The sequence below is a fragment of the Saccopteryx leptura genome, chromosome 3, assembly GCF_036850995.1.
Source record: "Saccopteryx leptura isolate mSacLep1 chromosome 3, mSacLep1_pri_phased_curated, whole genome shotgun sequence".
Classification (NCBI taxonomy): domain Eukaryota; kingdom Metazoa; phylum Chordata; class Mammalia; order Chiroptera; family Emballonuridae; genus Saccopteryx; species Saccopteryx leptura.
The window spans coordinates 198574953-198602640 of record NC_089505.1 but is presented as its reverse complement, the minus strand read 5'-3'; the positions used below and the strand labels follow the sequence as shown (position 1 = coordinate 198602640).

At 43.2% G+C, this 27688-nt stretch overlaps 1 protein-coding gene across 2 annotated transcripts in view; it reads right to left on the bottom strand.

Moving 5' to 3' along the window:
- E2F3 (E2F transcription factor 3) overlaps positions 1-23830 on the bottom strand; it is a 95286-nt gene extending 71456 nt beyond the window's left edge. For both annotated transcript variants that reach the window (XM_066377146.1, XM_066377147.1), the window contains exon 1: positions 23137-23830. In XM_066377146.1, the coding sequence (XP_066233243.1) occupies positions 23137-23529 (393 nt within the window). In that variant the 5' untranslated portion in view covers positions 23530-23830. The remainder of the gene's footprint in view (positions 1-23136) is intronic.
- Between the last annotated feature and the right edge of the window lie 3858 nt (positions 23831-27688).

The following is a 27688-nucleotide window of genomic DNA, read 5'->3' as shown; positions in this document are numbered from 1 at the left end:
TTCATTCTATAAAATGAGGACAATAAAAATACCAAATTCATAGGGATGTTGAAATTTACATGTCATGTAATGCACTTAAAACAATCCTGACACATAAAAACTGTCAAATATTAGCAGCAAGAATCATACCAGTGGTAGGGGTAACAGTAGTAAAACTAAAGAAACACAAAATAAAAATTAGGGAATACCATCCAGCATCATTAGCAAAACCGCACAAAGGACTAATGTTATCCAGTACTGGAAAGAATATGAGAAAGCAGGGACTGTCTACAATGGTGATATAAATAAGAACTGGTTCAGCCTTTTTGGAGGACAATTTGGCCTTCTCTATGAGCATTATATAGTAGGTGCCCTATGACAGAAATTCAATATATAGAAATCCAGCCTACAGAAATACATACATGCACAAACACATGTACAAGAATAGTCAATGTAGCACTGTTCATAATATTGACAGTTAAAATGAGAACAGAAATGACAATCAAATGGGAGAAGTGAACTGCATTCCTGACATAGCCATATCACACACAGGTGGCAATGCAGCTATTACCAAAAAGAATGACATCACTATAAAAATATGTCTAATTCCTTGCTAAGAACTGCAAGCCACAATTTGCACTTTTATATAAAATATTGTATTTGCAAATGAATATAAAATGTAAAGGCCATCCTGGCCAGTTGGTTCAGTGGTAGAGCGTTGGCCCAGTGTGTGGAAGTCCCGGATTCCATAACCAGCCAGGGCACACAGGAGAAGCGTCCATCTGCTTCTCCACCCCTCCCCCTCTCCTTCCTCTGTCTCTCTCTTCCCTTCCTGCAGCCAAGTCTTCATTGGTGTAAAGTTGTCCTGGGTGCTGAGGATGGCTCCATGGTCTCTGCCTCAGGCGCTAGAATGACTCTGATTGCAGTGGAGCAACGCCCCAGATGGGCAGAGCATTGCCCCCTGGTGGGCATGCTGGGTGGACTCTGGTCCATCTCGCATCTCACTTCAGAAAAATACCATAAACAAACAAACAAACAAACAGGGAAAAGTCAAGCTGCTATTGTGGTTACCTCTAGGAACAAAAGCAGAACTGGGAGGCAGTAAAGAGGGTTATTTTAAATTTTACCCCATTGACTTATATATTTTTATTTCTTTAAATGACAAGCATGTACTAAAAATAAGTATTTTCTTAAAAAAAAAAAAAAAAGGCAACAAAGCCAGTGTTTCATAACAGTCATCACTGGACAGCTGACTGAGTGCGAGTGTCCGTTATGTTCCTTAAACAGCCAGCGGGACTCCCGCCTCTGCAGGTGCACGCCAGAGGGGCGTCACAGCTGGAGGATGTGACCAGTCAGGCAGCTCCTTTATTCTGACTCAGCTAATAATCTTCTGATCAGGAACACAAGGCAATATGGATATCTGCGAATGTCCACTTGGCAGGTATTATCTGTCTAGGTAAATTAATAAGTTTGCATTCTAGTTCACTGATCTTCAGATCGAAATCTCTTCTAATAGGCACAAAAAGTAGCAGGAGACCTGCCTTACCTGAACCGGGTAGCCAACTAGCGGGCCATTTAAACATTATTGTTATGTTACAGCAAAGGAAAAACAGGACTGAGAAGAGCTAGGCACTTGGCAACTTGTTACTGTCAAATACAAATACATGCCTAGAGCCATCTTAACAAATTTTTGTCCAACTCAACTATGTAAAAAGCATGGCTCCATTCCATTTTCTTGGACACCTCAAGGCAGAGGGAAGGTTCACATTGGTCTGCAATCCTGGTTTTGGAAAGGATGGGAGTAGCTGAGTCATGCTAGAACTTCAGAGATGGAGGATATTTAAGGGCCACACCTTGGCCACCCTTGCTCTACAGAGTGGCCCACTTTAAGTCAAGGACTTAGTAGCGGATCCTCACTCTCAAGCAAAGCAGGAAGAAATGATGTACTGCCTGCCTCACTTTCCCAGCTCTAGAAAAGAAACATCCACAAACAGCAAACTGAAAACTCACTGTAACCACAAGTTGTTTTGGCTGAAGGTGGTGGAGGGGGAAAGGAAATGTCCACCACTGGACAGAGGGACATATTTAAAAGAGAACCACCAAAAAATTAAATAAATAAAAGAGAACCACCAAGACAAACCTAGGCCAGTGGTCCCCAACCTTTTTTGGGCCACGGACCAGTTTAACGTCAGAAAATATTTTCACGGACCGGCCTTTAGGGTGGGACGGATAAATGTATCACGTGACTGAGACAAGCGTCAAGAGTGAGTCTTAGACGGATGTAACAGAGGGAATCTGGTCATTTAAAAAAAATAAAACATCGTTCAGACTTAAATATAAATAAAACGGGTATAATGTAAGTTATTTATTCTTTCTCTGCTGACCTGTACCGGTCTGTGGCCTGGGGGTTGGGGACCACTGACCTAGGTCATAAGGCTTCACAGTCTTTCACATGCATTTTCAAGAAAGAGCCTTTTATCAAAGAACTATCAATCCATCCCAAACACTTCTTTTCACAAGGCAGTAATTAATTAGCATTTGTAAACTGAAGATGGCTATTACATTGACAAGTTACTTATAAGCAGACCCAGGTTGGGGCCAGTGCAGCACTAAAGAATTTTTGCCAATCTGAAAAAGGTTGTCTTATTTTTTCCTCCACTCATCTTCATGAAAACAAATCAGGTGATACCTACTTTTTTTTTGAGCGTTTTACATTTATATAATTACATATAAATTTAATAAAAGTTTTAAATACGTGTTCATTGCAGCATTGTTCACAATGGCCAAGACATGGGAGCAACCAAAAAGCCCTTCAACAGATGACTGGATAAAGAAGATGTGGTACATATATACTATGGAATACTACTCAGCCATAAGAAATGATGACATTGGATCATTTACAACAACATGGATGGACCTTGATAACATTATACTGAGTGAAATAAGTAAATCAGAAAATACTAAGAACTATATGATTCCATATATAGGTGGGACATAAAAATGAGACTCAGAGACATGGACAAGAAGTGGTTACTGGGGGTGAGAGGAGGGAAGAGAAGAAGGGGATGGGGAGAACAATTTGACTTTGGGTGATGGGTATGCAACATAACTGAACGTCAAAATAACCTGGAGATGTTTTCTCTGAACATATATATACACCTTGATTTATCAATGTAACCCCATTAAAATTAATTTAAAAAAATGCTTTAAATAATCAAACTTTTGATTCAGTGATTTTGGTTATAAGTATAGACAATGGTTAATTGCACCCATTGAAACTGTGGACAGTGGACAGGTTTCTCACAAAGAACTGTGGTATCTATTCAATGCCCTACTGGCTTGCAGGAGTTGGGGTAGGGGTAGGAATTGTATGAGTGGTCAACCGCTCTGTGCCCAGCCCAGGCTGAATGTTTTCCATGGCCCCTCATTTCATTTACTCCATACACTATCTCCCAAGGAGAGAGCAGCTGAATCATTTGTACATGTGGCTGGCAATTTAACTATACGTATAAAATTTTTTGACGGTCTTAGATAAGAGGATGATTAAGAGAGAAATAATTAGAAGGAAGATACCATATTTTCCCATGTAGAAGATGCACCCCTTTTCAAAAAATTTGGGGTCTAAAAACTGGGTGCGTCTTATAAAGTTGTTATAGTTTTTTTCCCTTGCATTTCCCGCTTTTTTGTGCTTGTTGAGGAGTTGTATGAATTTTGTGATGAATGAAACTTGAGTTCAATAACTATGTAATATATTTTTTCAAATTTTGGGCCCACAAATTAAGGTGCGTCTAGTACATGAGATTGCCTTGTACATGGGGAAATACGGTAACTGCCAAACAAACACGGCCAGCTCTTGGGAGAAAACAGTGAGAAGTTTCCCTTATCACTGGAGGATGAAAAGCCCAAAGGTGGCCAAGCATTTCTGCGAGTTCTGTGCTGTGGGGCGCAGAACCCTCCCATTTCAAGGAGGCACTACAGGCCCAGAAAGAGATCCTAGGGTACTGTCGGGTTTGAATGATTTTCATATACCAAATATTAGCTTTTGCAAGCTCTGTTGCTATTAGAATTGCATTATATGGCCTGATTGGTGGTGTGCAGTGGATGTGGCATTGACCTGGGACACTGAGGTCTGCATTTTGAGCCCTGAGGTCGCCAGCTTGAAAGCAGCATCATAAACATGATCCCAAGATTGCTGGCTTGAGCAATGGGTCACTGGCTCTGCTTGAGCATCCTGGTCAAAGCACAGGTAAGAAACAATCAATGAACAACTCAAGTGAAGCAACTACAAGTTGGTGCTTCTCACCCTTTCTACAACCCCCTTCTTGTCTCTCTCTAAAAAGAAAAAGAAAACAACATCGCACTACATGAGCAACACTCTCTTTGACTGCACCACATATATATAACACTGCAGCCCAATGAAGGCCATGAGCTTTCCCCAGTCCTTGTGGAAAAGTATCTTTTCCAAACTGTGGCTCTCAAACTTGGTGCATGAGAATGACCTGGGGAGCCTGTTAAAACCTACACTGCTGGCCCCACCCCAAAATTCCTGACTCAGTAGGTCTGGACAATGACCTGAAATTTTGTATTTCTAACAAGCTCCCAAGTGCTGCTGGTCCAAGCCCACTATATAAACCACTGTTCTGGAGGGGAGAAAGACCAGGTCCATCAAAGACAGAAACAGGGTACTTACTATGTAGCAAAATTAATCAATTATGACACAGCCACTCAAAGGCAGGAAATGTTGTCTGTGCTGACAGCTTCCTCAGCACCTACAATAGGGGGAGGCACGTACTAGGTTCCCCTAACAAATCTGACTGGCCTGCCTGGGGATGGACAGCAAAGGAAAAGTGGCTGCAGAAGGACCTGCAACAAAGAAAATGGCTGCTAACAGTTGAACTGCCCCAAAAGGAAACAACTTAATAACAATGACGGCAACTAACAATGGCAATAATAAGACAACAGCAGACATTTCCGAGTGTTGAGCACTGACCAGTGCTGGAGCCGGCACTTTACAGGCAACGTGTCATTCAATTTTCACAGCAACCCAATGACATGGGAACCCTGACTGCCCTCCTTTAACAGGTGAATAACCAAGTGAGAGGGGAAGTGAGAAGCCCACATCATCAACTAGCCACGGTGAAGCCGGGATCAGCACTCATGCCGAGATGTTAGTCCTGGGCAGGTCTCCCTTAATTACCCAGTTGAGTGAATGATAAATACAAAACTTCCGTAATCTGCTCTGAGCTGCAGACTTTGATCCTTTCTTCTCCATCTTATAGGAAGCTTCACATGGCCTATTCATAGAATGCTAGATCATAAAATAGGCAAGGAGGGCTTCAGCTGGCTATACAGAGCAGCTGTATCATCTGTATAGCAGGAGCTCGGTTCATCAGTTTGGGGTTCCACGGTTAAGCATGCCGCAGGAAAAGCTCTAGAGTTCAGTAGTTCTCAATGGAAGGAGGGCTGATTTTGCTCCCAGGGGACATGTAGCAATGCCCAGAGACAATCTTAACTGTCATAACGGGGGGGGGGGGGGGGGATGGTATCAAGAGAGTGAAGGCCAGGAAACATCCTCAAATCCATAAGACAGCCCCCAACACAAAGAGGTATCTGGCCAAAATGTCAACAGTGCTGAAACTCTGCTCTAGTTTCTAACTTCCTAAAGCCTTCTCTGCTCTTCTTCCCAGCCCCTCAGTTTGGATGCTTAGACTCCATCAATATTTTCTTAATGCAACCACTGTCTTTCATTTTGCCTTAAGTTCCAGAATAACATGTTTCATCTGCTTGGGGGCCAGGGCATTTCAACCCCTGTTGTAACCCCCAGAATACTGGGAGCCGTGCTGCACAAAGTGGGTGTTTGTTTTCTCTGAAGCGGGCAAAAATGCTGAGAATTTAGATTCAACCAGCACTCAAGAGTTCCTGCCATGGTGGGGGGCACACGCTTGTTAGGAATGCATAATACATTTCCTATAAATGCTATCTCATTTAATCCTTCCAACCATTGAAGGTAAAGGGGACACTATTTTAGGTACCTACAGCTCACAGATATAATTCGTAAAAGGTCACTGGCTGGGTAAGTGACAGAGCACATTACTGGAGCCAGACTCCGTCCACACCCACCACCACGTTCCAGGCCTGAAAACCTCACCTCCTAAAGCCTAATCCCAGAATAAGAGTGTCGGAGATGCAAACAAGGAAAACCAGCAACATGAACAAAGTTGGAAACATTACCACATTATTAGTGCAATCATCACAAGTGTAGCTAGTCAATATAGCAATAAAATTAGTCAATTCAAGGCCTGCTGCAAAGAGGGTGAAACACAGATTATGTATTTTAAAATCAACTAAAAAGATACTTAGAATTTACATAATTCTTTCCTCTAGAGCAGTACTCAAAAAAACTCTCATTTAAAAACTTTAATATGCTAAATATTCAAGATCTTTTCTAACCAGCAAAACCAGAAAGCATAGTAGGACATAATGGTCTTAAGAGCCATCTTAGTTAAAGACATAATTATGTGGCCTTTCTTCATGCACAGCCCTCTCCAGCTGGCTCTGCTCTGGGAGGGTGCAAACTGTGGGCTTCCTCAGAGCCCACAGGAGCCGGCCCAGACCTGGCAAAGACCATAATAAATAACATCTGATGGCTCATCTCTGGGAGCCCTGACAATATCGATCCCCCCAAATCAACCTGATGGATGTGTCTCGTTTCCCTATCACAGAGGGGAAGTGAAAATGACGAAAGGTTTTCCTGGCTCCATCTTTTTATTTTAAAGCCAGGGAGACCAGTTCTTGGGTTGTGATTGCTCACCCAGACTTCCACTAACCTGTATGCCACGGACACATTTCCAGTGCTCAGCCCTAACCACTTATCAAGCCCAATGGCCTTCGGTGTCACTCACAACCGAGGCCAAACTAACCATTCCCTCCACACAGTGCACACCCTAACCTAACAAAAGCTCAATCTCATCCATTCTTTCAGCCCCAGCAGTTAAATGTCATGGGTGTCACAGGTTTTGTATTTCTTTTCTCTCTTAGCTTGTCCCTTTCTTCTATCTTGCTTTTTCATACTGTCACTATAGCTGTCCTGTTTCCTCAGACCTATTGAATCCATAGCACCCATTCTCTAAGTGGTATGTCCTGGTTCTCTTCCCAGGGACATTTCTGGCTTTCTGTCCTTTCCAGGCAGGCCCATACCAGAGAGCATGCAAGGCCTTCCTATAACAGGGTAACGTACACCCTTTGAGCAGGGTGTCTCAAGTTATTGCCCTGGTTCCCAACTGGAGTCAGTACCTGGAACACATCAATAGTGCTCACTTGAACCTCCTGAGCTAAGATCTCAACCTTTTGAGAACCTTGTTTTACATCCTTTGAGTTTTGAGTAAGCCATCTTTGGATGGCTTACCTTGGCAAAGAACTGAAAATCCAGGACCTAGAAATAACACAATTGAAAACTGGACACAGACAACACCAAGCATAGACTTAACCAGCTCTACAAACAAAACACCCAAAACACAGACATAATGAGAAGACAAAGAAGTGCAATCCAAATGAAACCACAAGAGAAACCTTCAGGAGATGAACTGAGTGATATGGAAATAACCAAACTTCCGGATGCGGAGTTCAAAATAATGATTGTAAGGATGCTTAGGGATTTAAGAACAACAATGGATGGTCATTATAAACACCTAAATAAAGAAATATCAAGTATAAAAAAGGATATTGAAATTTTAAAAAAGAATCAGTCGGAGATGACAAATACAATATCAGAAATAAAGACGACAATGGAAGGAATTAAAAACAGGATGGAGAGAGCTGAGGATTGAATCAGTGAGTTGGAGGACAACTTGAATGAAGGCAAGAAAGCAGAGAAGAAAAAAGAGACTCAAAAAGTCTAAGGAAACTCTTAGAGAGCTCTGTGATAACATGAAGAGAAATAACATCCGCATCATAGGGGTTCCTGAAGAAGAAGAGAAAGAACAAGAAATAGAGACTTTGTTCAAGCAAATCATAGCTGAAAACTTCCCTAAATTAATGCAGGAGAAACTCTCACAAGTTCAAGAAGCACAGAGAACTCCATTAAAGAGAAACCCAAAGAAATCTACACCAAGACATATCATAATCAAAATACCAAAGCTAAGTGATAAAGAGAAAATAGTAAAAGCTGCAAGAGAAAAAAAACTATCACCTACAAAGGAGCCCCCATAAGGATGACATCCGACTTCTCAACAGAAACACTTGAGGCTAGAAGGGAATGGCAAGAAATATTCAAAGTAATGCAGAACAAGAAACTACAACCAAGACTACTTTATCCAGCAAGGCTTTCAATTAAAATTGAAGGAGAAATAAATAGCTTCCCAGACAAAAAAAACACCTCAAGGAATTCATTACAACCAAACCAATGCTGCAGGAAATGTTAAGAGGCCTGTTGTAAACAGATCAAAGTGGGAAAAGAATATAGCAAAAGAGGAATACAGCTTTAAAGAATAAAATGGCAATAAACAACTACATATCAATAATAACCTTAAATGTACATGGATTAAATGATCCAATCAAAAGACATAGGGTAACTGCATGGATAAGAAAACAGGACCCGTACTTATGCTGTCTACAAGAGACACACCTTAAAACAAAAGATGCACATAGATTGAAAGTAAAAGGATGGAAAAATACATTTCATGCAAATGGAAATGGAAAAAAAAGCTGGGGTAGTAATACTTATATCAGACAAAATGGACTTTAAAACAAAGGATATAGTAAGAGATAAAGAAGGCCACTACATAATGATAAAGGGAGTAATCCAACAGGAAGATATAACTATTATAAATATCTATGCACCTAATATAGGAGCACCTAAATATATAAAGCAGACTTTGATGGATATAAAGGGCAAGATCACCAGCAATACTATAATAGTAGGGGATTTCAATACCCCACTAACATCACTAGATAGATCCTCAAGAAAGAAAATTAACAAAGAAACAGCAGACTTAAAAGACACAGTAGATCAACTCGATTTAATAGATATCTTCAGAACCTTTCACCCTAAAGCAGCAGAATATACATTCTTTTCAAGTGCTCATGGTACATTCTCTAGGATAGACCACGTTAGGGCACAGAAGTGGTCTCAACAAATTTAACAAGATTGAAATCATATCAAGCACTTTCTCTGATCACAATGGCATGAAACTAGAAATCAACCACAACAGAAAAACTGAAAAATACTCAAACACTTGGAAACTAAATAGCACGTTATTAAATAACAAATGGGTAAACAATGAGATCAAAGAAGAAATTAAGAAATTCCTAGAAACGAACGATAATGAGCATACATCCACTCAAAATTTATGGGACACAACAAAAGCAGTCTTGAGAGGGAAGTTCATAGTATTACAGGCATACCTCTAGAAGCTAGAAAAAGCTCAAATAAACAACTTGACCCTACATCTAAAAGAACTAGAAAAAGAACAGCAAGTAAAGCCCAGAGCTAGTATAAGGAATTAAGTAATAAAGATCAGAGCAGAAATAAATGACATACAGGCTAAGGAAACAATACAGAGGATCAATGAAACCAGGAGCTGGTTCTTTGAAAAGGTAAACAAGATCGATGAACCTTTACCAGACTCACCAAGAAAAACAGAGAGGATTCAAATAAATAAAATTAGAAACGAGAGTGGAGAAATAACAACTGACACAACAGAAACACAAAATATTGTAAGAAAATACTATGAAGAACTGTACGCCAAAAAACGAGACACAACCTTGATGAAATGGACAAATTCCTTAAAACATATAATCTTCCAAAAATTAATCTGGAAGAATCAGAAAACCTAAACAGACCAATTACAACAAATGACATTGAAACAGTTATCAAAAAACTCCCAAAAACGAAAAGCCCTGGGTCTGATGGCTTTACAAGTGAATTCTACCAAATATTCAAAAAAGAACTAACTGCTATCATTCTCAAGCTATTTCAAAAAATTCAAGAGGAAGGAAGACTTCCAAGCTCCTTTTATGAGGTGAGCATAATTCTGATTCCAACACCAGGCAAAGACAACACAAAAAAAAAGAAAATTATATGCCAATATTCCTGATGAATCTAGATGCTAAAATCCTCAACAAAATATTAGCAAACCGGATCCAACAATATATGGAAAAACTTATACACACCATGATCAAGTGGGATTTATACTGGGGAGGCAAGGCTGGTACAATATTCACAAATCAATCAATGTGATTCATCACAAAAACAAAAGGAAGGAGAAAACCCACATGATAATTTCAATAGATGCAGAAAAAGCATTTGATAAAATCCAGCACCCATTCATGATCAAAACTCTCAGCAAAGTGGGAATACAGGGAACATACCTCAACATTATAAAAGCCATCTATGACAAACCCACAGCCAACATCATACTCAATGGGCAAAAATTAAAAGCAATCCCCTTAAGATCAGGAACAAGGCAGGGGTGCTCCCTTTCACCACTCTTATTCAACATAGTCCGGGAAGTCCTAGCCACAGCAATCAGACAAGAAGAAATAAAAGGCATTCAAGTTGGAAAAGAAGTAAAACTATCATTATTTGCAGATGATATGATATTGTATATAGAAAACCCTAAAGTCTCAGTCAAAAAACTACTGGACCTGATAAATGAATTCAGCAAAGTGGCAGGATATAAAATTAATACTCAGAAATCAGAGGCATTTTTATACGCCAACAACGAACAGTCAGAAAGAGAAATTAAGGAAACAATCCCCTTCACTATTACAACCAAAAAAATAAAGTACCTAGGAGTAAATTTAACCAAGGAGACTAAAGACTTGTACTCAAAAAATTATAAAGCATTGATAAAAGAAATCAAGGAAGATACAAACAAGTGGAAGCATATACCGTGCTCATGGTTAGGAAGAATAAACATCATTAAAATGTCTATATTACCCAAAGCAATCTATAAATTCAATGCAATACCGATTAAAATACCAATGACATACTTCAAAGATATAGATCACATATTCCAAAAATTTATATGGAACCAAAAAAGAACACGAATAGCCTCAGCAATCTTAAAAATGAAGAATAAAGTGGGAGGTATCACACTTCCAGATATCAAGTTATACTACAAGGCCATTGTACTCAAAACAGCCTGGTACTGGCATAAGAGCAGGCATATAGATCAATGGAACAGAACGGAGAACCCAGAAATAAACCCACAGCTCTATGGACAACTGACAAAGGAGGTAAGGAAATACAATGGAGTAAAGACAGCCTCTTTAATAAATGGTGTTGGGAAAATTGGACAGGTACCTGCAAAAAAATGAAACTAGACCACCAACTCACACCATTCACAAAAATAAACTCAAAATGGATAAAAGACTTAAATGTAAGTCGTGAAACCATAAGCATCTTAGAAGAAAACATAGGCAGTAAGCTCTCGGACATCTCTCGGAGCAATATATTTGTTGATTTATCTCCACGAGGAAGTGAAATAAAAGACAGGATAAACAAATAGGACTATATCAACTAAAAAGCTTTTGCACAACTAAAGACAATAAGAACAGAATAAAAAGACAAACTATACAATGAGAACATATTTGACAATACATCTGATAAGTGGTTAATAACCAAAATTTATAAAGAACCTGTAAATCTCAACACCAGGAAGACAAATAATCCAATCAAAAATGGGCAAAAGAAATGAGTAGACATTTCTCCAAAGAGGACATACAGATGGCCAATAGGCATTTAAAAAAATGCTCAACATCACTAATCATTAGAGAAATGCAAATTAAAACCACAATGAGATATCACCTCACACCAGCCAGAATGGCGCTCATCAACAAAACACCACAGAATAAGTGCTGGTGAGGACGTGGAGAAAAGGGAACCCTCCTGAACTGCTGGTGGGAATGCAGACTGGTGCACCCACTGTGCAAAACAGTATGGAGATTCCTCAAAAAATTGAAAATTGAACTGCCTTTTGACCCAGCTATCCCACTTTTAGGAATATACGCTAAGATCACCATAGAACTGCTCCAAAAGGAGAAATGTACCATGTTTGTGGCAGCATTATTCACAATAGCGAAGATCTGGAAACAACCCATGTGTCCGTTAGAGGACGAGTGGATTAAAAAGCTTTGGTGCATATATACTATGGAATACTACTCAGCCATATGAAATGATGACATCGGATCATTTACAATAACATGGATGGACCTTGATAACATTATATGGTGTGAAATAAGTAAATCAGAAAAAACTAAGAACTATATGAATCCATACATAGATGGGACATAGAAATGAGACTCAGAGACATGGATAAGAATGTGATGGTAAAGGGGGTGGGGGTCCGGGGGGGGGGGATGGGGAGAGGAAGGAGAGGGAGGGGTGGAGGGAGGGGAGGGGCACAAAGAAAACCAGATAGAACAGCGGTTCTGACCCTGCGACCCTGGCGGGGGTCTTACGACCAAAACACAGGGGTCACCTAAAGCCATTGGAAATGAGAACCACTGAGATAGAAGGTAATGGAAGACAATTTGACTTTGGGTAAGGGGTATGCAGCATATTCAAATGTCAAAATAATCTGGAGATGTTTTCTCTCAACATATGTACCCTGATTTATCAATGTCACTGCATTAAATTTAATAATAATTAAAAAATTGTAACAACAAAAAAAAAGACCTGGAAATCCAGACATTGGTACTCAAGGGTGGGTAAGGGGTACCAATTCACCCACCCAGGTCCCTGGGATCTCCAGGGCTGTTCTCTCCAACAGAGGAAGGAGCTGAGACAAACCCAATGTGCACTGATTCTGCAGGCGGCTCCTGCATCACCTGGTCATTCCAGCTTCAAGAAACTTTTGCTGGTGCTCAACTACCTACAGCCATGTTTCCCAGGTGTTCCAGAAGCTCGGGAGACCTTGGTGCTTCTCTGATTGAGGTGGATGGAGCCTGGGAATGGGCATCTTGACACAAATGCTGCAAGCGTTTCTTATTATCAGAGAAGCTTGGAAAAGCACTGGGTTATTTCTTTTGGACAGGTATCGTGAGTCCCTACTATGAATTTAATATAATATCAGAGAACATAGAAGACAAAAACCAGGAATAAGCTGAGACTTAGGAGCCAGGCTCCTATGGTGCAATTGGTGCAATTTCAGGTGCCCTACTTGTCAGTGGGGTACTGAACCAGCCCTTAACCCCTCAGTGTCTGTTTCTTCCTGTGCAGGAAAAGCACGATCATAATTCCCTCTTCATAGGCTGTCATGTGGTTAATGTGCTAATGAGCGCAAAGCACTTAGTTCAGTGCCCTCCATACACATGGGCACTTGATAAACATTAGCTATCATTATCCAGGAGACCACAGGCAGCTGAGTGGCAGCTCTTAAGCCAGATCTGGCCTAGAGACCTATTTTGTTTGGCTTTCACATTTTCCTTTTCAACCGAGCCAACACTTGAAAACTGGTAGATTTCTGGCGCTTTTAAGTTTGAAGATCTGGCCAAAAAATGAGGTCTATTTTCCCCTTTGATAGCAGTGGTCTGGGACAGAGTCCCATGGCCCTCTTTGATAGGGCATTTCTTCTTTGTTCAAGCACAACCCCATGCCACTTACCACTAATTCCCTGCCTAGCCCTATAGGAAAGCAATCTCTATTCTACACCAATTTTATCAACATAGCCAACGTTATGTCCTAGGATTTCCCCTATATTGACTCTAGCCCAACTGGTTTCTGCTTGCGCTAACCTACTTCCTGACCCCCTACCTTTGCCTTAGGATGTTTCCCCAGCTACCAGCACCTTCCCTGACCTTCCCTCTCCATCTAGTCAGTGGTTCCAACCGAAAGTGTGTATTAACCCTTTGAGTGGTGAGTTATTTTCATGCTCGCTGACCCCAGGGAATGAGTTTTTTTCAAAAAATGAAATTAGTTCATTAGTTGTTTTTTATTGTTTTTTTTTTTTACAGGGACAGAGAGTCAGAAGCATCAATCATCAGTTCTTTGTTGCGACACCTTAGTTGTTCATTGATTGCTTTCTCATATGTGCCTTGACCGTGGGCCTTCAGCAGACTGAGTAACTCCTTGCTCGAGCCAGCAACCTTGGGTCCAAGCTGGTGAGCTTTTCGCTCAAGCCAGATGAGCCCACGCTCAAGCTGGCGACCTCGGGGTCTTGAACCTGGGTCCTCCGCATCCCAGTCCGACGCTCTATCCACTGTGCCACCGCCTGGTCAGGCCATTACAGTTTTATTAAACTTAAAATCATGTTTGTTTGATAACCAATTTATGGAAATAAGAAGAACATACATTTGCCTTTTATAAATGTTGCCTTACAGGTATATGATGGTACTCTGGATGGTCAGGATGCACAAGGATATATGTGAACATTCATACTACTCAAAGGGTTAAAATGATCTGGGACTCTTAAAAAAATACCCATGTCTGGATCCCACCCTCAGAGATTCTAATTTGTCTGGGTGGGGCCCAAGTATTAGCAAATATTTAAATTGTCCCGGTGAGTGAAATGTACACCCTAATGTGCTCTAAGACCAGGAGCCATGGCCCAGCTGGTACTTCCTGCTGAAACCGTACAGCTGTGGCCTAGATAAGTCTTGCCCTTCTCCCGATTCCTGTTTAGTCTTGCTTTTGTATCAGCTTGTGTTTAAAGCCCATATCCCCAAACAGACTACACTCTCAAGAGTGGGTGGATCACAGCTCATACTTCTTTGCATCCTCAACAGGACTGGGGCACCAGGTACACTGTAGGTGTCTAATGAAAACACCCTACTTAAATATTTGAGTCTACAATGCAGAAGGCATTGCAAGGAGTACATGATGAAAAAAGGCTGATTTCTTGCAGCTCGCAGGTTTGAAAAAGTAAGTTAAGAATGCAACGTTGAGGCTACAAGGCCAACGAAGGTGGGCTACAGAAAAGCAGTACTGAGGGAAGGTGCGGTGGGGTGGGGCTGGGGGAGGCAGGTCCCTGGGAATCAGAGAAAGCTTTGTGCAGGTTTCCATGATGGGCCAGTGGGAAGGATGACAGCCGGTTCAGTGGGAGGACAAAGACCCCACAAGCAAATGAATGCACTGGAAGGAAACCTCAGTCCTCTGATGAACCACGGCCATGCCAGCACCCGAGTTGGGAGGAATGGGAAGCAAAGTGGAAAGACAAGATTTCATGTTACCTGGAACAGTAGGGAAAGGCTGAAATTAATTTAACAGGTCATGGAAGCAGCCAGTTAAGGCTGCAACTCTGGCACCCTTCTAAAAACCAGGCAGAAGGCAGAACAGCCCTAATACAAAAAAGGAGTGATGAGGGAGATGAGAATGGGAAAGGAGGGTCCAAAGGCAAGACAGGCCCCCACCCCAGCCTTTGGGGCCTCCAAGGCTATCAGGGCCCAGGGAGGTCAGATCACCTGATTTCTGCCATTCAGTCTTAAGCCACAGTTTATTGTACAGAAGTGAAACCATGTCACTAGTGCAATTGTTAATAGTGCAAATGTATTAACACATTTCACCATAGAAATAAAGACTTTAGTTACAACACTGTTGCTACTAAAACGCTATTATAGTAAGTTTATTCTGATCCTTCTCCCAAGTCAACAGTCAGCACCTTATAAAGACACACAAAGGCCCTAAAGAATACTTAAGAGAAAACCACCCCATGGTTCACTCTTCTCAGTCACCACCATTTTTAGAAAGGTGTTTTGGATTTCAATGAACCCTAGGGCTAACTCAGAAAATAAACCACAAAAGGACAGCCTAAGAGAAGGCTGTGGAAGGGAAGGAAAATCCCACCAGGTATGTAACTACTGAGCACTGACAGCACCATTCCACGTGCCAGGCACTAGTCTAAACAATTCACAAGTATGAACTCTAAACTTCTTAGGCCCACAGAGGTAGGTAACAATGATTTCCCCCTTTTACAGATGAGGAAATTAAGACACAGAGGGTAAGTGATTTGCCTAAAGACACGAAGCTAAGTAAGTGAGCAGAGCCAGTAAATAAAGCAGGTACTTGGGTTCCAGGTGCCATCGCCTCACTTGCACTCAGCTGCCCTTCACTTCACCTTTTTGGTCATGAGCCGGCTCTTCTTCTAAGGGCTGCCAGACCCAGAAAGGCTCAGAAGTACAGGACCACAGGGCTGCTGCTCTGGTTATAAATCTCTAAGTCTTTAAAACATCAGAAATGGCATAGAGCAAAGCAGGGTGAAGTCTTTAGGGGGTTACTTCCCATGAGCAGCAGTGAACAGAGCGACAACCTTCAGGATCCTCAAGGAAAGTGGAGCAAAGCCTTTCTCAGCAGTCAGTCACACACTGGAAGAGCCGAAGGACCTCTGGGGTAGCCAGGTGAGAGCTGGCTGGGAGGACCAAGGGCATTTAGCTCCTCCATTCCCTGAGATGGACTCTGTCCACCAAAAAATCTTCCAGGAGAAACCAGCTTCACCAGTAAACACAGCTCTCATCATTAATTGCTACTTAATGCTCACTGGCTGTAAGACCATATCGACATGTGGTACCTTTCTGATTTGTGGATTACAGACAAGCCATCTTCCCTGCCCCTAACGAGTCTGTGAACTATAGCCACCTTGGATTATGTTTTATTTCTAGGCTTCAGGACTTGAAGTGATTCTATTTTTATGCTTTCTCAGTTCCACAAGTAAAACAAGACATTTTAAGAAAATCAGTTCTGGCTTTTAGGGGATGGTAGCTTTGGTGAAAGAATGAAGGGACCAGCCACTTGGTTAAACCAGAAATCTGTGGGAAGAGCACCTGGTGTCGTGTTCGTGGGCAAGGGCCCAAGGCCACTGAAACCACAACACACAGGATGTGGGTGGCCCAGGACAAACCTTCCAACTCCAAAGTGACACTGTGCCTTTCCTCAAACAAGTGTCAAAATCCTTTTAGGTTCTATTCTCTGTGAAGTATGTTTTATTTGAGCACCAAAAATGTCATTTCCACAGAAATCAACCAAATTTGCATAGAACACATAAAGCTTTGAAAATTCTGTTGTTTTTATAAGTCAGTCATCCCTTCCGTTTAAAAAACTCTTGTGTTTAACATCTAGAGTAGCTTCACTTATTCTGTATCTTTGAGAATAAGTTACTTGGAACTAACTGTACATAGGACACTTCTGTATGTGTACATTTTTAAAAAATGTAACTACTCCTGATGGCAATCTAAAATGTATTCTACATATCCCAATTTTCATATAGGGCACATGACAGTTAACTTTCTCTTGGTGAATGAGGCTGCTTCTAAGAATTCGAGTCTCCAGTTTCAGTTCTGGCTTGGCCACTAGCTTGTGACCTTGGGCAAGTAACTTGACTGCACTGGGCCTTAATTTCCTCTCTTACAATGTGAAAGGGATTGGGTCAGATGATTGACTGTTGTTTTACAGCTCTTAAATGTTATGATTTAAAGACCATTGGTAATATCAATTGTTGCTATGCTAACCTAAAAAAGTATTGTTCTTAAGGACTGTTGAGTTTAAGAATGTTGTTTGCACAGTACAAATGGGCCCGGACAGTTGAAGTACAGCAACTGAAAGCAGACTAAAGTCAATTACTTCTATCCTTTTCATTCCCTCCTATTCCACCAGCTGTCAATTCTCACTTCTGTCAACCTCTCACTGACATAAACCCCTAAGTTTTCAAAGCTAAGCAGTAGCCTGCTTCACTCCAGTTCTCTATTAAGCAAAGGGCATAGGATTGGCGATACAATCTGGCAACCACTGGGCTTTATCTCTTCTCATTCAAAGCTATATTGTGGATTACTGTGGCTACAAGTCTGACCCACAGAATGAAAATTCCAGTAATTTATATGCTCTTTGAATTATAAAAGCACACTGCTTTTGGGGGAGTGTTTGAAGCAAAAGCAAGAACAGAAAAATGAACTAATTTCCTTCTTATTAAAGCAGAAACTATATGTCTTACCCCTTTATTTTAACCCCTATCTACTCCCTCCAAGCTTCCTGGCCCCATCTCAATATTTGCTTTTTTGTACCTTTTGCTGCCTAACTTATATTGGAGTAAGGTACATTTTCCAAGTCACTCTTTGAAGCCAAAGAGAATATCAGTGTAGGAGGAAGGCGATACCATTAGTGGTTTCCTATATTTATGGCTTTCCCAGTTATCTTACCTTCATAGTCCCATGAAAAATTACTAGTAGAAAAAATGCTTTTTAGCAATTGTAAATATAGTCCCTGAAACACTATTTTTAAGCTGCTAACATGCATGAAAATATGCATTGAACCATATGCTTAATATCTCAAATTTTCAGAGTTCTTCTCTTTAAAAAGTAAAATGAAACTGATAATCTGCTGAGGACTGAAATCTGTCTTGTTTGCCTGGCACTATTTGGGGCAGTTTCATGAGAGTTGATGAGGGACTTGATTCGATGATCATAGGGAATAGATTTTCACTCATCCTAATTTAAGATGTTAGTAGAAAGTGGGTGGTTAAAAAGGAATGGGAACAGGCTAGCCTGGAAAGTGAATGTAAACTGGACATAAAATGGAATACATACAAATCATGTTAAATTAGGCAACCAATCAGAAAATTAACTGAATATTTAAACCTTTGCCAAATGGGTTGAAGTCCTTTGAAAGGGACGAAAGGTATGGATGGTTTATCTGTCCGGATAGCAATAAAGACTAAACACTTAAAACTACTGCATCTTCTCTTTGCGAAATGAGAATAAAAGCAACTTTTCCCTAGTTTTTCAATCTCCTGGAGCTGTTACTGATGTCTAAGCTTAGGGTATTATTTTCTGTTTTCAAGTTAGCTTTACACAGCACAACCTTAATCTGAGAATCTACTCTTCCAAGTATTATACAAGGTGATGATTTATAGAAAAACAAAAATCCTTTCGTGTTTGCAAGCTTGGGTTCCTCAGCTCACAGAGCCATATTTAAGGGTGCTTTGTTTCCGAGGACGATTAGAGTGGCACCCTTGGTACTGATTGTGGCACTGAGCTATTTGTACTGCCCAAGCCTGGGCATTGCATTATATTAAAACTTTTATTTCAGGGGATGTGGTGACTAAAAATTCTCTCTTAGCTTAAACTTAGTATCAATGCATGAATCTCAGCAGACTCAAGATTATTGAGTACGTTTCACAAGAGAAAAGAGACCCAGTTATAGCACCTATGGTTTGTCCATTCTTACACAGAAATTTCAAGCATTGTGGATTCTTTCCAGAAGTATAATCACTGGATTGCTGGGACTGGATGACATTAAATCAGATGTAATAGGCCACTGTCTCTCGAATTAATAGAACCCAAGTTTTCTAGAAGTAGAATGAAATAATTTTAGTTTCTTTTTAAAAAAGGCAGAAAATGAATCCTTTTCTGTTCCAGAAAATAGCACTTCTGACCGGTTTCTCTAGAGCTCTTCCATTTCCAACAGTTCACCATCAAAAATTGAGTTTGCCTGACCTGTGGTGGAGCAGTGGATAGAGCGTAGACCTAGAATGCTGAGGTTGCCAGTTTAAAACCCTGGGCTTGTCTGGTCAAGGCACATATGACAAGCGACATGTAAGCAATGAACAACTAAAGGGAAGCAAATATGAGTTGATACTTCTCACTCCACCCCCCATTTGTAAAATCTTAAAAAAAAAAAAAAAAAGAAGTTTATCTAGTGCATGTCTGATTTAGTGACAACTGTGAGTTCAGTTCTCGAAAAGCCACTAAGCACAGATGCACTCAAAAGTTGACAGGTCCATGACTCATGGGTAGAGTGGAACTGAGGCAAAAAAGTGAGGATGAGTTGCTCTAAATTTGTCATAAACAAGGCACAAGCTCATAGCCAGGTGGTTCAACACCACCATCTCCACATAAGCCTGATGTACTGCCACACCCCTATTTTACTCAGTGCTAGGACAGCCATGTTTTATAGATTTAAAAACCCAAATTAATTACATATAAATAATTAATTACATTTCACTTTAGAAAACTTTTGTTTTGTTCATAAATGTAAACAGAGGGGCAGCTGTACACATGGTCTTACACTACTCTAAATTATAAAACATAGTATTTTTGCATACTCATTTTATTGGGCATTTACTATTCGCCAGGTACTGTGCTAAGTGTTTTACATGCATTATTATATTTAAACCTTAAAAAAACCTTCAAGTTAGTATTGTTACTGTCCCTATTTAACAGAAGAGGAAATTGTTTCGAGAGACTAAGTTTTTTGCCTAAGATCATACAATTTGTAAATGAGAGGCAATCAGCTAGTATGATTATACTCATTTATATATTTTCTTCATTAAAAAAAAAGGTGAAGAATTTGTTTCTGCTTAAGTTTTCAGATGTTTTTGAGACAGACCACGGAATAAGAACCAGGTGGGCCTGCAATTCTGGCCACCTGAACACAAGTTCTCAACCACTTCTTGGACACAAAGAGTTTAAATGGTCTCTTTGCTCAGCCAATCATTTAGCTATCCCCATGTTGCCCTTCCTGTTTAGGGAATAAATATCAATAAATTTCAAGAATTAAATAGAAGCCTAATGTAGTTTTGATAAGAAAAAAGCAAATCAAGCCTTACACACAGGACTCATGACTCTGGAATTATATAAATTCTCACACCATGAAGGAAGGAGGATGAAGTTTTGAAATAACTTGGAAGTTGGTGAGGATAATTCTTAAACTTTAAATACAGTACTTAAATACAATGAACTACATATAAGTTTGGCTAGCCATTTTTGCAGACTTGGACCAACAAGCAGGCTAAGATAAAGAAAAAGCCAACAACAACAGAAAGCAATCTGGTAGTCTCATAAATTCCATGATCAAAACTACCTCCCACAAATCAGAATCCAATCCAAGAAGTATGTCAATAGCTGGTTGTTTAAGATTAGGTTTATGATACAGTAACAGAACTGTGTAGGGGGCAAATAATCTTAAAATATGTCCAAGCATGTTTAGGTCAAGTTAGAAATAACAGTATTCAATGCAAATAAAAGCATGCAATGTTCTGTGACTGAAAAGACAGTAGAGGAATACTGTATGTGTAAGCAGGTACTTCTGTTTCCCCCCTACTGGCAGACCCTAGTCATTAACCTCCTCGTCCACAAAAGATCACCTTTGAGACTATCACACATCCTCAGCAAGTGTCTCTGGGCTGTAAAGCAGTTAAGAGCCCACAAGGGGAGAAACTGGGGAAGAGTAAGGAAATTAAATTTTTCCTTATTCCAAATCAAAACCCACCTTATTTCCCAAAGTACTGCTTATGTGCCGACTTTCTTAAAGACCCCCCACAAAATCTTGATCCTCCAAAAAACTAAACCTATTTGGAGCTGCGACAAGGTGAGGTCAACGATTGGTATTATCAACAAACCATTTATCTAATTGAGTCTGGTTCGTTTCTAGCCTCGTGGGGGCCAAGCCTGACCACGAGGGTGAAGACAGGAGGCATGGAGGAAGGGAATGAAGAAGAGAAAAGGAGAAGGGGGGGGGGGGCGGACCTCCGGGCCACACTTCTTTCTAGTACCAACAAAAAGAGAAGCCGCATACTGACCTAAATCATCTCTCAAAGGCGCTTTATAAATTAAAGGGACAAAGGGAGGGGGTGGCGGTTAGCCTGGGAATCCTACGGACACCCAACCCTCTGACCCGCCCCCTCCCCCTCCAGCACAAGGGAAGGAAGACAGAAAACAGCTTAACTCGGCCATTGGCGAGAAGCCCCCTCCGGTTTTCAATCGCCCATCCATAGGCCCCCTAGGAAAAAAATACAAGTAAACACCAAACCAACCCCCTGGGGTGGACACTCGCGCCCAGAGATCCCTAAAACGGGAGGCCAGGGCATTTACTTAGTTAGATTTTTCTTGCTTACTCATTTCCCTCAAGCACCCAACCCCCGTTCCCACTCCAAAACCCCGCTCAACCGCCTACCCTCTCGGCTCCAGCCCCCAAGAGAATGCCGCTGCCCCCGGGCGGCGTCAGCCCCCGCGCGGTCCGGGTCACTAACCTGCTGCTGTAAGGGCATTTCCGAAACCAGCCTGGGTCCGGGGAACGTGGGGGGCCGGCTAGAGAGGGGGCCGGAGGGCCGAGCAGACCGGTGGCGCCGGGCGAGGGCGGGCGCCCGTGAAGGGGTAGGGAGAGGAGAGGGAGGGTGGCCGCGCAGGGGGAGGGTGCGAGGGCGCCGGGACCGTCCCAAGCTAGGGAACCGGCGAGCAGGAGGAAGTGGGTGCCCCCTCTCCCCTCCAGCGCCCCCTCCCGCCGCCGCCTCCTCCCCAGTCACAGGCGCGTCCTCCGCGCACGTGTGCGAAACGTCACCGGCGGGTCCCGGAGAGAGGGACAGACCCGAGCGGCGGGACGGGAACACGGCTGCACCCGCCCTCCGTCGCCGGGGGGCGGAGAGGGGGACAGGGCGGGGAAGGAAGGGGTAAGGGGAGAGGCGGGTCAAAGGCAGGCCCGGGGCCGGCACGGAAGGCCTGGGCGCTCGGGCCACGCGGCGCCGCCGCTGCCACCATCAGGATGCGCCCAGGCTGGGGCGCCTGCTCGCTAGCCCCTCACCCGCAGGCAGTCCACGCCCCAGCCCGCACCCCTGCTGCCAGCTCCACCGCCTCCCGCAACACATCTCCCTCCACTGTCCCCAGCCCCTTTGTTGCTGGGAGTTAAAGATCCCAAAATGTGACAAGCGCAGCCCGGCAGAACCTCTGCGCTCCGAGCACGCCTTAGGACCCTCGGCTGCCAAAGGGCCTCGGGACAATCAGCCCAATTGTCCCCCAGTCCTCCCCCCCCCCCCCGAGTCCCCTACTCCCCAGTTCACTACTCCCTCCTCCACCCCCTTCTCCATCCGGGGCGTGACCCCATCCTACGCCGGAGAAAGAGGAAGCTTCGAGTTGGAGGGGAGGGGAGAGTGGGGGTAGGGAAAAGTGCAGGAAAAGAAGGGGGGGGCACGAAAAGTTTCAGTGTTTGATGTGGTTCGCGCCAAGGCGATCCCCACAGCCCCGCGCGCCTTGCGGAGCCCCCCGAGCACACTGGCGCTGAGGGGAGCGCACAAGTCTAACAATAAACCCCCCGTAGGAGGAGCAGGCAGCCCAGAGGCCCACGGCGCTCGGCCTGCGCTCTCCTTGGGCAGCCCGCAGCGCGCCCACCAACCCGGGCGGTGCAAGCCCAGCCCCCCCCCCCGGGGGCAGGGGACGGTGGGGACAGGAGGGCATTACCGGAGGGCCGCCACCGCCGCTGCCGCCGCGTCCCAGCGCTGGTGGCTGTTGCAGCAGCCCGACTCTGCTGGAGGGTCCGTGCGGCGTGGTGTAGAGGAGGCTGCCGGCGGTCTGCTCCGCGCCGGGGGCACTGGGGAGGATAGGGCCGGCGGCAACGGCGCCGCTTTGGAGGGAGGAGGTGCAGGAGGTGGTGGAAGTGTTCGTGGTGAGGATCTGGATGTATGCGCCCGGGGCGGCGGCAGCAGCGGCGGCGGCGGCAGGGAAGCCGGGGCTGGCTAGCAGTGCCCTTTTGTCCATGGAGGCTGCAGCTGTGGCGGCGACGACAGTCGCCCCCTCCCCACCCCCGGCAGTCACCAGATACTGCTCCAGGGTGGGCTGGATCCCCTTTCTCATCTCTCGCTCCTGCTCTTTTTATTGCTATGGTATATTAATGTATTTTTTCAATTTCTTTATTATTTGCAGTCGGAGTTTCCAAGTCTCTCCTCCTTCTCGCCTCCCCGCCCGGCGCTTCCGAACCCCTTCTCTCTCTTTTCTTTTTTATTTTTCGGCACCGCACTGGCCCCGGGGGCCAAAAATAATCGGGGCTCTGGAGAGAGGAGGGTCCCGGCCGCACGGATATCGGGCCCCGAGGGGGGATGGAGGCGTCAGGGGCAGCCGATGCAACGGATTGCGAGGCAGCGGCAGCAGCCCGGGTGCTGCGGCCGGCAGCTGAAAAATGGCTCCAGGAAGCTGCTGCTGACAATGAATGAAGGGATACGGTTTACGCGCCAAGGTCCTCCCGCGAAACTCAGATTTCCCGCCGGCTTTTCAAACTATATTTGCATATCCCCGCCCCTCAACCCGCCGAGGACCATTCCCACAGCCATTGGGCCTCTATCTCCTTACTTCAGTCCCAATCGTAGAGCAGGACTACAACTTGACGGTTTCCATTGGCTGCCATGCATCATGGTTACCCGGGCGACAAGGATCTATTTGCATATGCATCCTTGATTGGCTGACAGCTAGGGTTTTTTAGGGGGTGGGGCAAAGCTTTTCCTTCTCTCCCACGGAAGACCACGCCTGGTTCAGGCTCCGCCCCATCCCCGCCCACCAGCCGGATGGGCGCTGCTGATATGGGCAGGGACTCTGCGCCCGGCAGACTCAGTGTCGATCTCTTCTAGAGCAAGTTTCGATTTTGGAAATTGTCAAGGTGACTAAGGGGACACCTTCGGGAACTCCCTTTCCTTTGACCAGTCAGTGTAATAGATGAAGAATAACTGGAGATTTCCCTAAATATGTGCCAAAGTCAAGTTGGCCAATGCGGACGATGCCTGGCAGGTGGAAACTTAGCCCTTTAAATCAGGGGTTTCTCCCTTTCTGAATCCAACCAATGCCTGGCGAGAGCTGATCTGGTGGCGGAGGCTGATAGACAGAGACATGAGGGCCGACAAATCGTGGAGGCAGAAGGTTGGACTGACGTGACAGCGGGCACCATTTAATTAACATTCCAGATAATTCCTGGTAGCTTCATTATTAGTCTGAGTTGCATTTCAGTAAAAATTAACTCACTGTTTTGTCGAGTGAAATCTCTTACCCAGTATTGGTCTGATTCTAGAAAACACCCCACACCGGCCCAGAAGCACCTAAGGCAGTTAATCAGGGTTTTAACCCAGGGCTGATATGCGGGGTTCTAATCCACCAAGCAGTAATCCGGAGAAGTAGACGTTTCCCACGATGATGTCTTGCTCCCAACCAATCCTGCTGGCTGCTGGTGCACGTCGGGCACCAGCACTTGACAGTCTCGCTTTCTTAGCAAGTTCTCTGACTAAAAGCAAACAAGAAGACCCAAACCTATTTTGAAATATTTTTAAAGAATTTTTACAGTAGGCCCTGGCCGGTTGGCTCAGTGGTAGGGCGTCGGCCTGGCATGCAGGAGTCCCGGGTTCAATTGCCGGCCAGGGCACACAGGAGAAGCGCCCATCTGCTTCTCCACCCCTCCCCCTCTCCTTCCTCTCTGTCTCTCTCTTCCCCTCCCGCAGCCAAGGCTCCATTGGAGCAAGGTTTGTCCGGGCGCTGAGGATGGCTCTGTGGCTTCTGCCTCAGGCGCTAGAGTGGCTCTGGTCGCAGTGGAGCAACGCCCTGGATGGGCAGAGCATCGCCCCCTGGTGGGTGTGCCGGGTGGATCCCGGTCGGGCGCATGCAGGAGTCTGTCTGACTGCCTCCCCATTTCTGGCTTCGGAAAAATACAAAAAAAGAAAAGAAAAAGAAGAATTTTTACAGTAAACTAGAAATTGTCACGAGAAAAATACTAAATTATTGTCAAATGACGTCTCTATTGGTGCAAGTATTCCTGAGTTCTAAAATTGAAGAATGCTCTGTAAAACTGAACAGGAAAAGGAACCCCTGCAGGAATATGGGGAATGGTGTGTGTCAAGCCATCATATATAATTCCAATCACTGAGAATTGTTCAAAACAGCTGCTCAGCTGTTGTTCTCTGGGTGGTGAGGGTTGCAATACCTCAAGCCCTTTCCCAAGACGTTATTATTTTTTTATTTTCCCTAAACTCATATACTCAGTCTTATCAAAGGCCTGAAAAGGTGTCAAATACAGGCTCAAACTCCATAATATTCCAGTCCTATTGCCTTATCTGTAACAGGATGAGCTAAATGTACTGTTAAATCTTGCACCAGGAGGAATATTTTTGTCTTGCATTCAAGTTAGTTGAAGATCCATGGCCTAGTACCCAAACATTTATTGACCCAAATATTTATCATACATAGAACTGACATTATCTTTAGGGTAGATTTGGTGGTATATCAACTACTGACTGAGGTAGAAGCTAATGTATTATCAATTCCTTGATATTGTTTCATCAGCGCTTTCCACTGTCGGTCACTATGGAGAAAACTAGTATCGTAATTACTTCTATATTGCTACCTGCAAAACATTGCTAGTAGCATGCATTTGGTAGTGGTGGTGAGGGTTGTAGTCAAAGGGGCTCGAGCTACAATGTACATAGTCATTATAGACCCTCATCTTCAGTTTAGAGACAAACCTAGAACTTGGGATACTGTACAAGATCCCTGCTAGAGTTTTCACAGTGACACAGTCACAGGAGAGCAAATGTTCACAATCCAAATCCACACCTGTTATTCTGGTTTAGAAAGTTATGAAATATTTACTATTCTACTTTATCCAATCTGTATTCTTTTTTTAAAAAAATGTTTATTATATTGATTTTAGAGAGAGGAAGCGAAAGAGCAGGAGAGAGACAGGAACATCTGTTTCTGCATGTGCCCTGATCGTGGATTGAACCGGCAACCTCTGGGCTTCGGGATGATGCTCTAACCCAAGTCATCTTTTTGACCAGGATAAGCTATATTCTTTAATGTAGGGTATTTGGCAGAGAAACATGTTTTGACCTTTATGTCTAGTGAACCCTAGGATGAAAAGGTGGAAGAAAGAGTTCAAAGAGAGAAGAGGAGGTGTTGGAAGACCAGATGCTAAAATTTTAGGTAGGGTATTAATCTGTGAAAAGGTAGCATGCATTAATAGAAAGATAATGAGCTTTGGAGTTAGACTAATCTGTGTTTAAATTCTGGCTGTGCCACTTACTAGCTATATAACTCTAATCTTTAAAATCCTGTCGTCTCATGTTAAATGGGAACCCATATTGTAGTATCCATGTTAAAAGGTTATGGCGAAAAGAGGTAATAATAAGTGCAAAGTGCTAGATATATAATAAGTGCTCAATAAGTGGCAGCTATTTATGATTTTACTTATTTGTGTGATTGTGCTTTGCATTTCTTGATGATCCAATCTGACTCCTAGTCTCTAATCTTCCTACTGCCACTGGATATCCACTTGCTGTGGCAGTTTAGCTTTGTCCAAGAGTAGAAGCACATTCATGTCCTGGTTAGTAGGGATTAGAGAATTCTGACCCAGAAGTTTAGGGTAATAAAGTCAGCTCTGCTGCTCATCCCACTCTAAACTGCTCGTCTGTTAGTGGCCAGTTTATGGGTGGCTTCTAAATCTGAGCCTTTTTGACCTTCCTGTGAAGGTTAGACTGCTCCAATACTAGGGCCAGGCTGCTCTGGCCAGTCACTACTCCCCTTTCCCTTTCTCTGATAGTGGCCTAATGCCTAGTTGTCCCATAATTGGCCTTTATAGTTTGTTGAACGGTGCCCTCTTCTCAAACCCCAAAATACTTCTAAGTCTTAATCTCCAGAATCTGTGATTGTGACCTTATTTGAAAAAAAAAGCATCCTTGCAGGTATAATTAAATTAGGAATATCTAGATAAAATCATTCTGGATTATCTATAGCCAATGAAAAGATAAAATATACTGGATGGAAAAGAAAGTTATCTTGAGGGTGTGTGTTTCCTTGTCTTTTTGAAACATACAGTTCTTGTAAAAAAAAAAAGTAAAGATCCAGAAAACCAAACAAAAAAAATGTATGTGTGAATGAATTATTATAAGGTAAACACCCTTGTAACCACGTTGGTCAAGAAATAGAACTTGGACCCCTTTCATATGCCCTATCCTCAACACAACCCCTTCCTTTCCACCAA